The sequence below is a fragment of the Grus americana genome, chromosome 3 (assembly GCF_028858705.1).
Source record: "Grus americana isolate bGruAme1 chromosome 3, bGruAme1.mat, whole genome shotgun sequence".
NCBI lineage: Eukaryota > Metazoa > Chordata > Aves > Gruiformes > Gruidae > Grus > Grus americana.
Genome location: NC_072854.1, coordinates 27,850,286 through 27,863,135, shown reverse-complemented (window position 1 = coordinate 27,863,135; position 12,850 = coordinate 27,850,286). Strand labels below are relative to the sequence as shown.

At 40.3% G+C, this 12,850-nt stretch overlaps 1 protein-coding gene across 5 annotated transcripts in view; it reads left to right on the top strand.

Annotated features, from left to right (window-relative positions):
* DST (dystonin) overlaps positions 1-12,850 on the top strand; it is a 311,102-nt gene that overhangs the window by 552 nt on the left and 297,700 nt on the right. For 3 of the 5 annotated variants that reach the window (XM_054822953.1, XM_054822944.1, XM_054822945.1), the window contains exon 2: positions 400-461. In XM_054822953.1, the coding sequence (XP_054678928.1) occupies positions 400-461 (62 nt within the window). The remainder of the gene's footprint in view (positions 1-399; positions 462-12,850) is intronic. The other 2 variants (XM_054822942.1, XM_054822946.1) reach the window with 1 other exon arrangement.

Genomic DNA, 12,850 nt, shown 5'->3' with positions numbered 1-12,850 from the left:
GGTGCCCCCGGCCCATCCCGCGGTTTCTGCCGGCGGAGGGCCGCTCTGCCTCAGCTTAGCCGGGCAAAGGCTTTAAAGAAAATTCAAGCCGAGCCCAGGACTGCGGCAGCCTTGTCTCCACCCATCCCTTAGCGAAACCTCGGCCCGCGGGAGGGAAGTGAGGGGCTGGGAACCCCCCCCAGCCCTCCCCGGTTTCTCAAGTGCAGCAGAACTTTATGCTCAACTTCTTCCCCATGAATTAAATATAAATGCCGGGCGGAGCTGCCAGCTGCGCCGGCAGAGCCAGACCCCGTCCAGGAATATGCTCTGAAGGGCGAGCAATTAGATAAAACCGTTAGCCCGAGCGAAATCTGAGGTGGAGCTGGATGCAGCCTATGTGTCTTTCTGCTTCCCTTCCAGATGCTGTCATGAGAACTCATCACTTTCGCTCTGAGGTAATTTATTTAGCACGCAATTTCAAGGTCAGAAGTTGTTCTCTTTACCTGAGTACATATTGTTGTGGTCTTTTGTTAATGAAATCGCATAGTAAACTTTTAATTTTGCATGAAAGACATAATGTCCTCTCTCATTTCTTGTTTTTTCCACACAAAACGTCAACTCTTCATTCATTTTATCCTAAACCGGCCTGCTGATTTGTGTCATTTCCAAAGCAATTGGTTACTTTAAGAAAAGCTGTGCTTGCTGTACGTGCCAGACCTCCCTCTATCCAAAAAAGCAACCCTGAGTCCAGTTATTGACCGCACTGTAAATACATGCGGAGCTGGTAGGTTTTGTGACTGCAGAGCTTCTGCTCGCTTGCTTTGCCGCCAGCCCTCACCTGCGCCTTGCTCCTTGTCAGGGAAGAAGTTGCCCGCTTGGCTTGGACGCTGCCGCGGGAGATCCCAGAAGGATCCAGATTCAAGCCTGCTTGGCAGGCGCCTCATTTTGTGACCCTTGTATGCACAGGTCAGGGGAATCAAAACTCTTAAATGCTGGTGCTAAAAGTGTAGCACAAAACCCAGTCACTTCCTAGGGATTCTGAATGAGGAGCATAATTGCTGGGAAAATATGGAAAATAATACTTGTCTTAGCATCTACTTTGTTTCCACGCTGCCCTGTAGAGCTCCTGTCTAGATTATTTCTCTTGCCTGGTTTCCTGCTATTGATTTAAGGCATATCTTCATGCCATTGTCTGCTACTCTGGAAGCCTTGAGAGGGAGTTTTGCACTAAAATGATCTTTTGTTTTAAATTATTTGCATTTTTCCTTACTTGGTTGTGGGTGAGAAAATTACCCAGTTATGAGTAATGTTTTCAAAAGTGCGCATGGGATACAAACCACACTGCAAAAACGTATTGGAAATTAGCTTTAAACTCCTAACCATTTTTAAATTTGTACACGCTATCACAAAAAGAAGACGACATAGGGAGTGTCCTGTCTTTAAACCATGAAAAGTCTGATTTTGTTGTTGACCGAAAAGTGCTGCAGTAAAGTGAACAAACGTGTCCCTCTGGAAGTCAAAGGATTTTTTTCATGATTTAGTTCCTCCAGTACGAAATACTTGGTTTCCATATAAAATTATCTCACTCTTGAGCCTAGATAAAGTTTAATGTGTTGTGCCCTTTTGAAATACATGTCCTGCACAGTGACTCTTAAAAGGGAAGTTTGCAAAGTGACTAATTTATTTTTATTAATCTAGCATGTGGTTATTTGCATATCACCCAGTTAGAAGGAGACACATTTAAAATATTTCCTAGAAGCTTCCATTTACTGAAACGTGCTAGAATAAACCAATAAGAACTGTTACATTCTTTTGTAATTTTCTACATTTCATTTAGACAGAGTGACACCACGGCTAATGATCTAAACTGCCCTTTTAAATAAGTGGTGGAGCTGTTTTCCCCTTCGTTATCTGATGATAGACTTTCGATTCTTAAGAGAAAACGATGACTCATTTGACATCATTAAATTTTCATTTTCCAATTTTGTTTTTCAAGTAAAACCTTATTTTAATGAATCTAATTGAATTGATTAATAAAAAATTACAGGCATACTCCCATGAAAATATTGGCAGCATTATCTGAAACAGAATTTGACATTCTCATGCTATATCAGCACAAAACATTATACGCTTCCAAATCTAATAAGATGTTGATGAGATCAAAGCATGATACATGAAAATATGGACTTTGCACAATTTCCCCCCCCCCAAATGAACATAAAATCTCAACTCCAAGTTCTACAGCACAAGGTCAGTCTGCTAGCCTCCATTATGCTTAGCTGTTTGTCAGGTGCAGTTACAAATGGTGTTTCTTAATGATAAGAAAAGATAATGAAAAACAGGTTGATAGCAGTGGGTTGGCATTCATCTCCGGAGAGCTGGGTTCAAATCTGACTTAGATCACACGTGAAGATGCAGGTGGTCTAGTGGCAGTGCACAGAGAATTATAATTGCCCTATCTACAGAACGGTTGGCAATTCCTGCATGATTGGCTGCCTGCCAGGAAAGCCTTATATTTGGAAAAATGGATGTGTAGCAAATTTATGTTGAGGTTCTTTGCCAGAGCCACAGCTCTCGTGGTGCATGCCTATGTTGTCTTTGTCTATATACAGTGAGAACTATTTAATCCCTTTCCTTTAGTACTGAACCCCATGTGAAAAAACTAAGACACCGTACTATGGGAGGGTAAATACTAAATTTGAAAATGTATTTATGATCCTTATCAGCTCTTCTGTTCTGATTTTATATGCCATTGGTGAATTGAATTCACAGTTTGTCTGTTTTTGTGGGTCTTGATTTTGAATGCCTTGCAAAACATGCCTCTTTATTATACTGCAAAAATCGATGTAGATTTTACTCATTATAGAATGAACTTAAACACTTGACCCCCTGCCTCAAAAGGAGGTAAATTTGCATGAATCATTATGAATATAAAGTAGGTTAAAGTCTGTCTTTGTTAGAGATGCTTCATAACAGAAAAATTAACCAGCAAGATGATGTGAGTTTCCTGAGATAATACAGCGGTGTCTCTACCTCCCCACTAACGTTCATTTACTACCATCTGAAGTTTGTCAGGTCTATTTTTTTAATATATTTTTACTGCATTCCTTTAAGTTCATTATGACTATAACTGCTCCTAAGATTCCCTCCATCCCCCAGGTACTATAGATACTTCATGAAGTCACATAGGAATCGTACCCAGAATAGTTAATGTTTCTAATCTGAGGGAGACCTAGATATGCCATGGCTGTAAAAAGAAAACAAGTAAATTTCCAACGGAAATATTCATTGCTTACATGACAAATCAGACTTTGATGTAGCTATTTGCACTATTCTTTATTTTGAGAATCAGTTGCAGAATGAAATGTCTGTGCTTAACCAAAACCACACCAAAGTAACAGTGTAACTCAGAGAGAGTTTCACCAAAATAGGGACTATGTTGGGGGGGGTTTATTTATTATTATTCCTGGTATATTAAAAAATGTGAATGCTATCAGTGATTCACTGACTTAATTCTTCTCATGCTCTCTGTAGAGGTTTGTTTTTTCATGAAGTATGGGAATTTTCTCTGAGTACTTTGGGGTCTTAGGCTTGATACATTTAAATGTTTAGCAGCTTACACTTTACAGAGGTCTGCGTGTCTTCTGTACTTCACAATTTAAAGGCACTGCTTTACATGTTGGTGTTGCTACGTCTTGTGATTTAAATTTCTTTCTGAATTAGTTTTCCTTATTGTCTAAACCTCTGGAGTCATGGGATTATGTGGGATTTTTACCTTTCAATTAAAAAGGAAGTAAGGTTCTAGCCCTTAAGCTGGAAGGAATAAATCCAAATGGTATAATTCTTAAAAATCTCATAATTTAAGGGTAAGAACTGTGAAAAGGAAGGTTCTCATTCAGGATTTTTAAATGGTGTTTTTTATGAGATTGTGAAGGGATAATTGTGCTAATTGCTAAACCAGTAGTTGATGGTTTTAATATTATTGGGCGGAAAAAATGACCAGATTTATAAATCTTTTGCCTGAAATTTTCTGAGCTTTACATTTTTCCCTTATCTTACTTTTTAAATTAGAAACACTATGATCTCAGAACTGAAGGTACTGGTGTCTGTGGGTAGTCAGGAGCAGCATCTTTTTGTATTTGTTTAATTTTGAATCGTATATTTTGGGCAAGCTTCTGTGCATGCTTCCACTGAGACCTACAGGTATAAACCTACTAGGAAGGAAATCCATACAAGTTTTAGAGTCCACTGTAAATTCACATAACCCAGGTGCACGTCTGGTGGGACTAGTCATACCAGTAAGGCAAACAGGAGTTGACACTTTCTGAGAAGACTCTCTGGGAGGGCTGGCAGCATATATTAACCACAGCTGTAGCAAAGGAATAACATTTGGTCATTTGAGTTTTGCAGACCCCACAGTTTCTTCTTAGTATACTGAACAGTCATTACAAGGTTATATATTCAGTCTATTGTTGTGACAAGACTGGTAGTGAAATAGGTCAGTCAAGACCAATGACAATTTTCAAGAGCAAATGAATTTGCTAAATCATGCATTATGGTACAATGGATGCAAAACTATAGTACAACGATCTCCCGTAAATGTATATATTGACTTTGCCAACAATTGATGCCCAGAAAAAGTGTTCACAAATTTATCCCTAAGCATACCTTTGTCATAAACATCCCCCTTCTGAGGCCAATTGTGAGACAGTTGCCTAAAAATATAGTTCTAGATATCTTAAACCCCAATAATGAATAGTCTTTGAAGAGTTGCACCATAATTCATCCTGAGCATTGCAGAGTTATTTATAAACTGCTCCAGATATGTACAGCTCCAGCGAAAAGAGAAATCAGCAGCCCCTCCAAGCTGAATTTGAGTCTTCTGTTTGATTGGAGGGAGTGCATTCAAGGAGCAACAGAAATGTACAGAAAAATACATTAATTCACCTATTCAAAGGATGTCTTTTTGTCTTTGCGGAGCTGAATCACCCTGAAAATATTTTACCTTTGTGTTTGACATCTTTTCCCCCCAGGATGTTTAAACTGTTTTTCCATTAGCCGTCTAAGAGTTAAGGAACAGGTTCAAGGGAAAATAAATCAGAGACAAAAATAAATTGTTTTCTTACATGTATGAAAGCACTTAGTATAGGGATGGAGAGCTATAAATACAGGTTACACTGTATAAGCACAAATCCTTCTATCCATTTTTCATAGTATGTCCAGTAACATGGCCCAGATAGAATATGTCACGCTGAGCTGCTACATAGCAAACTAGGTACCACTGAGATTCTGTTTACTATACGTCATCTGCCCATCACTGTGTGTCAGCTTTATTCACTGCAGTGCTGCCTTTAGATAGCCGAGCAAGCATTGGTCTATGCTGAGAAACAGCTTGTTTGACAATTGTACCACAAAATATATGGCAATTCCTTAGTGGCTGCAGCAAGACCACTTGAGTTCCTGAGCTAACTCCAGAGTTAACTTGGATTGGGTACCTTTACTCCCTCCTACACTGTAGTGTAGAAATGCCCTCCATATTTCTATAGCCATCTGGTTGCCTGCATCTCTGTTCTAGCATCCAACAGTCTGCAGAGCATTGAAATGCTGAGGAGATCTCCTCCTAGCTCCATCAATCACCTGATAAAATACTGACATTGTGTCACAGTCCACATCAATGGGTAAGGCATGGTCTCGATACACTGTGTATTGGGACCTGCATTAGGAATGCACACATCTTCACAGCTCTCTAACAGGATAGGGACAACCACCGCATAAAGATCATAGAATCACAGAATGGTTTGGGTTGGAAGGGACCTCAAAGATCATCTAGTTCCAACCCCCCTGCCATGGGCAGGGACACCCTCCACTAGACCACATTGCCCAAAGCCCCATCCAGCCTGGCCTTGAACACTTCCAGGGAGGGGGCATCCACAGCTTCTCTGGGCAACCTGTTCCAGTGCCTCACCACCCTCACAGTAAAGGATTTCTTTCTAATATCTAATCTAAGTCAACCCTCCTTCAGCTTAAAGCCATTACCCCTTGTCCTGTCACTACACTCCCTGATAAACAGTCCCTCACCAGCTTTCCTGTAGGCCCCTTCAGGTACTGGTAAGCTGCAATTAGATCTCCCTGGAGCCTTCTCTTCTCCAGGCTGAACAACCCCAACTCTCTCAGCTTGTCCTCACAGGAGAGGTGCTCCATCCCTCTGATCAGCTTCATGGCCCTCCTCTGGACTCGCTCCAACAGCTCCATGTCTTTCGTGTACTGGGGCCCCCAGAGCTGGACGCAGTAATGTAAGATACGGTACATATTAAAAGTTCTTCTTACTATTTGGTTTCCCATTAATGCAGTTATGTCAAAACCTCCTAGCTATCATGTAAGTACTTACATACTCAGGCTTCTCAGTATCTACTGCTATCTCTGGAAACGTGTGTTTCAGATGAGGTTGCAGCTTCAGATACGTCGCACGCCAGTTACAGCATTCTTGGTGCGCACAAGCAGTTGCTTGCAAGCAGGCAGAGCCCTGGTTTCAAGGGGATCTGGGTGGAGCAAGGCTTGTCACCATCTGACTGTTAGCAGCCGCATTGTACACGTGTACAGAAGGGGAACTTCTAGTTACCGCTTTTTGGCCAAAGCTAACCTCAGATTTAAACTGTGAATTAAAATAGCTGAAGTCATACTTGTGGTGAACACATGTATTACCACGTCTGCTGTAGAAACTGTTCTTGTACAGACAGAAAGGATCACGCAGGGGTCCATAGATCACATATGGCTCAAAAAGCTTAACCATCCACCTGATTTCTCAGTTACTGTGGTTAGATTATTAGGCTGACAGATCAGGTTGTGGATGCCCCTTCAGAAACAGCTCAGCACTTTAGGCTGAGCGTATTAAATGAAAGCAAGCACTGCATGAAAATCTTGGTTTTGAGCCGATTCCTTGTGCTTCTAGTTCACCTGCAAGCCTGGGTACCCGTTACCTGGGTTCTTCTGCCGTTCAGGCATCTGAGCCCCTGCTGTGCTCCCTTGTGCCCTACCGCCTTGCATCAAGGAGAGTCAGCGGTTGCTGTTCCTGACTCATCAGCAGGAATGAAATACGAGTTACGGCTGAAATGTGAAAACATGACATCAGCTACAGAAACTAACTGCAGTTGACATTTGGGCAAAGACACGTTTCTTCCAAGTTGTGCCAATGTCCTTATCGCCCCTGTCCACTCAGCTGCTTAAATAAAGCACTCTGCTTCGGGATGGCAGGGCAAATAGTAGAACAGGCTGGAAGTGAAACAGTTCTTACAAGACTTAATTTATGATTATCTGAATTGATAGCACTAACTACACTGAAATGCATAATCGTGTCAGATGGAGGCATTATATTTATCCTCCTTCTCTGTTCTAGAGAGAACAAAATGATACAACTAGGTCGAGGCATCATTCCTTTCTGATCTGCTGCCGCTACCTTCCTGCACGTAAAGTGCAGCCAGAGTTGGAAAGTGACTTTGCAAAAACAGCATCTTCTTATACAGCAAGATAAGTTTGCTGTAAGCATTTACAGTTTATAGTCTGTAGAGCTACTCAGCTGACCTCGTGTAGGTGTCTGCTTCAGGATGAGCTGGACAGTTCTTCAAGCCTCGCTGAATGTATTGGCTAAATTTTTTGTTGGCTGTTAGGGGAGCTTGGACTAGTAGTTCCTGAAGGAGAGACCTGTTCAGATAGGTTGTTAGTATCTGAATCTAGGTATCTTAATAGATATCTGAATTCCACCCTAGGTATCTTTATTTTATATATATGCCTGTTAAGTCTCTCATCAGTTATGCACCTGTTTTATGCTTGACAAAGTGCAGACCCATCTTCACATGCTGTGGTGGCATAAATTCTCTCACCAGTTTGTACTTAAAACAAGCACACTGGACAGAGGAGAGTCAGTTCTTTGGTTGGGCAGCACTTGCGTCGTTTAGCAGTCTGTGTGTTATTTCTTATTCTCCTTCTTACTGTATTTTTAATATTTAAAGTTGATTCCTCATGGCAGATTCTTGATGTATACTGTACACTGCCCAAGCTGAGGAGAAGTGGTGAGATGGAAAATAGAGGAAGCAGGAGTGGAAGAGGGACATGTTTGGGGAATGTCCTAGTATATTCTAAATTAAACGCTTCCTTGCAGACCACTGATCAAGCAGTACTCTGATTTATTTTTGTTCTTAAATAATTGTTCCATTCCTACTGTAGGCTGGCGGTGCCCTGAGGTAACAGGGAAGGAACTGGGACAAGCCATCGCAAAGGCAAGGCGGCCGTGGAGGGCTGCAAGACTTCTTGTCAGAGAATGACAGGACTGCTTGGAGAACAGGCCAGTTTCTGTGGTTTATAGATTTAGACAGGAAAGAGTATTTAAACGATATTTTGAGGCATGGCTGGGGATGCTATGTGGCTATTAGCTTACCCATCTTCAGATTTTCCTAGTGTTACAGCTTACCTGCTTTGATAGGAATCCTAAGCTTATGACAGGAAAAAACCACATTGTGTAAAACAGCAGTGTGATGCAGCATGGGTTATTAAAAACTGTACTCTAAATGCACATCTACACCCTAGGTTCACACAGGGGCTGGTATGCGTACACTTAGGGGCCCGCTTAGGAAGTGGAAAGCTGGTTATTGATGTTGTAGTTCACGAACTCGGTTGGAAAAGTAATCTTGTGCAGGTTATGTAAAAGACAATTGCTTTTAATCCCTTTGAATGTGTGGACTTATCTTGAAATATGACACATGCCAAATCAGTCTTCAATATCTGAAAAATGGTTCCAGCACTGCTTGGAGTTTAGGGTTTAGAAGATAATAATAATATCTCCTAAAATAAACATAAGACATGCAAAGAAGCATCAGTGAAAGCTTGTTAATGAGGAAGCAGAATGAAAAATTGAATGTAAAATTTTACATTTGATGTTTTAAATCTTAATTCAGATATTTATAGGACTAACCCTTAGCTAAGATTGAAAAAAAACCAAAAATCTCAAGAGAACCACAAAAAAAAAAAAGGTTGCAGTCTATTTTTTGAGACCTGACAGAACTGAGAAAGAGCAAATGCAGTTGCTTCCTTCTTGTGAGTTTGTGAAGTAACATACTGAGGGAGTGTAGGTAATCTTCCTGCTATAGAAAACTAAGACCTGGATTTAGTTAGCAATCTTTTATATCAGAGAGGATGTATAAATAGTTTGGACTTAACGTGAATCCTGGATTTGGGGTTGAACTTGCAAAACTGGCAGTTAAATAATTATGGGGGGGTTTTGTTTCTTTGTAAACTGAGGATATGTGGGATGGAAGTCACTATGGAAGAAGACGAAGGGAAATAATGCAATCTTGGTCACTGTTTAATTTAAAACTGTTCTTACAATACAGATGCACATATATATGTTTATATGTGCAGCAGAAAGACTCTCAAATTTCTCTCTTCTAGTGTGCAGGAGAACCCGAAACAATAAAGTTATTAAATTAAACCTGCCTTTTTAGTTCAAGTAGATACTTCAACTATAGGGTTTAATTCTATTTCAGCCTGTCAGCAAAACAGCTGAGAACTCTGGCATCTTGAAAATGGTTTTGAAACTCAGCATGCTAATGTTGCCAGGCCCTAAGATGTTGTAGGTTGCATACACATGAAAGTTTCTAAGCTTTAAACAGGCAGTAACTGACAATTCAAAGACTGTTTCTTGAGGCCATTAATTGACAATGGTAATAGGTGACAATTCTCATGCATACACAACCACTGTCGAAAACCTTAAAAGCAAGCACACGAAGTTGGATATCCTATGTCAGCTTCCTTTGGCTTTGATGTTCATTAGTGCACCTGCAAAAGTGCATTTAATCTATGGGACTCACTCAAATATCTGTAAAGGCACTTGCAAACACAACTGAGTTCTGCTGTCATTCCTCCTGGTATGCTGAATTGTGGCTTCATGCTAGCTAGAGCTTTTTCTGCGGTTTACTGAAGTTCTGCCAGAAGGTAAACTGGGCTGCAGTCCAGTGTCCACTGAAGTTAATGCAAAGATTTCTGTTGACTTCAGCTAGACATCAGATAATGAACTCTTACTTCTCTTGAAGTTACTGTTTAGTGACTCTGAAAGCACATACTGGCTGGAAAGGTTGGGTTCCAAAATAAGAATTCATATATATGAATATATTCTATATAAAGTACTTACACACTGGAAAAAATGAAGAATGAATATGGTTTCTTATAAAGCATAAAATAATAGATAATGTATGATGAACGCAGTAGGGATATTAGAAACTAGAATGGAGAGGAAAAGGATGTGATGAATTAATACAATCACACAGTGAAAGAATGGAGGAGTCAAAGATTCATTTCACTAAAGCAATAATGCACATATGGGATAGCACCGATGTATTCATATGGTGCTATTAAAGTATCAGAAAAAGAATTAAAAAGAAATACAGGGAAATGAAGAAAGGGAAAGAAAAAGGTTCAACACATTATCCAAAATGTCCTTATCTGTAAATAAAAAAAAATAAAAATCAAAGGTTAGACAAGTTTTTTTTTAGGAAGTTTCAAAATCCTGGGTTTTTTATATTAATGAATGGGCTACAAATGGGAATAGGCAAAAAACATAACAAGGATTGCAGAGTGTCACATACTTGGTTATCAAATACCAGACCGTACTGGAGAAATTCTGAAGAATGGGGCAAATGAACACACATGATAATAAATGCAGGGCTGGGTATATTACAAAGAAAAGTCATTTATTTACTTTATTAATTTTTAAGTTTATGGTCTTCAGAAAGGGCCTTTTGAATTACTCTTGAAAATTCAGTGCAGACCTCTTTCAGATGTATAGCCTGATCAGAAAAGAAGATGGGATGGGAAATATTTAAAGAGAATGGAAAAACATGCTATACTAGTGTGTATATATATCAGTAATACAAATTTGTAAGAGTACTATACTGAATTATGGGGATCCGGCAAGAGGGATGTCTGTGAATAAGGACATGTAAAATTCTCACCGAAAAAAAAAGTGATGGAAGAGACTGGAATCGTTTCATGTAGAAGGAGGAAAATAAGAGGAAATCTAATAATAAAATATATATGGAATGAAGTCAGATTTTAGAATCACTTCTGACAAATTGAGGATGGTATTTTCTAAAAATATTTGCAAGGTGTGAATTGGGGATCTTACCAATGCATATAAGTACCTGCGGGGAGGGTGCAAAGAAGACAGAGCCAGGCTCTTTCAGTGGTGCCCAGTGGCAGGACCAGAGGCCATGGGCACAAACTGGAACACTGAAGGTTCCCTCTGAACATCAGGAAACACCTTTACGCTGTGAGGGTGACTGACCACTGGCACAGGTTGCCCAGAGAGGTTGTAGAGTCTCCATCCTTTGAGATATTCAAAACCTATCTGGACATGGTCCTGGGCAACTGACTCTAGATGACCTTGCTTGATCTGGGAGGTTGGACCAGATAACCTCTGGACTCCTTCCAACCTCAGGCATTCTGTGATTCTCTGTGAGTCTGTATTGAAGGCAGACCAAAACCCAGTCATCATGGGTCTGATCCATCCTATCTAATTTTGGATACATACAGTATGGATGTCTGTGAGTGAAGCAGTCAGCTTGGGCTCCCTTTATGGCCAATGGAGAGAAATAGATGCCATTACGGAATGGTTCATCTTATCTGCTGACTGCGGTGACTTGAAAGGGAACCCAGAGAGGGGAGGTCTACTGAGCTTTGGTCAGAGGAATCCCACACTGTGTTTCTATAGACAAGAAATCAGTCACTGAATGAAAGGTGTGAAGTTAAAACTTGGCTGCATGAGAAGACTTTTTTTTTTTACAGAACTTCTTCCCATGGAAGTCATTTTACACAACCAGTGGATTGTGTGCTGTGGCACGCAATGCCCAGGCATGGAACATTCATCGTTGGTTAGGTGTAAAGAGAGACACAACAGGTCCTTTCAATATTGCCCCACTTCATTCCAGGAAAAAAAACACTTTCAGAGAAGACTTAAAAGGATGAATTTCAGTTAAAAGAGGCTGATCTCCCCAGCCTTCTTCCACAGACAGGAAAGCTCCCTTGAGAGTAGGTGAACTAGGCTTTGGCTCTGCACTGGTCTCCAGAGACACCTCTCTATTCCTGCTGACTGTAGAGTATGACTAGGAAGATCAGTCTTCATGGATTCAGACTCTAACGGAAAGGATGCACATGAATGGTTTTGGAGAGAAGATAATCCCAGGTTCAGTTTCCCTGTTGTCTTCCTCTGTGATATCTAAAACCGTTTCTGGTGGTCATCTGAGTTGTTTCTTGAAGGAAAAATACTTTCTAGTGTAAATCTCTGTGCAGTTATTTTAGTATTTAGAAGACAGATTTTCTAAAAATATGTGTTTGAAGTCTTATTTGGTTTGCCTTGTTTCAGAATTTTACAGGCATAAAAATGAGTCAGGCAGTAGGGACTGGGAATGAGCAACTCCTGAGCACAAAGAACAAGAAAAGGTTTGTCACTGTCCAGTGACACAGCATTCACATGATACCGGAAACTACAAATTGCTTAACGGTGTTACAGCAATCTCATTGTATTGCCTGCGTGATTTTAAAATCTCTAGTGTTTTCTCAGTGATTTGGTCCCAGGTGGTGTACTGTGCATCCCTGAGTATTCTGTAATACTTTTCTGCTCTTCCAAGTGCTGACTTAACATCTAAAATAGTGCTGTCTTTGCCAAACAGATATTTGTGTCATTTTCACATTTTTTATTTGGATTGCTGTATTAGTATGATAAGTTTTCAATTTTGGGTTCAACTGAAGCACAACTAACACAGATGACACAAGGAGCATCAGTTCATTTCACTGTTGAGAAGGAATCACTGGCCATTCTACTTTT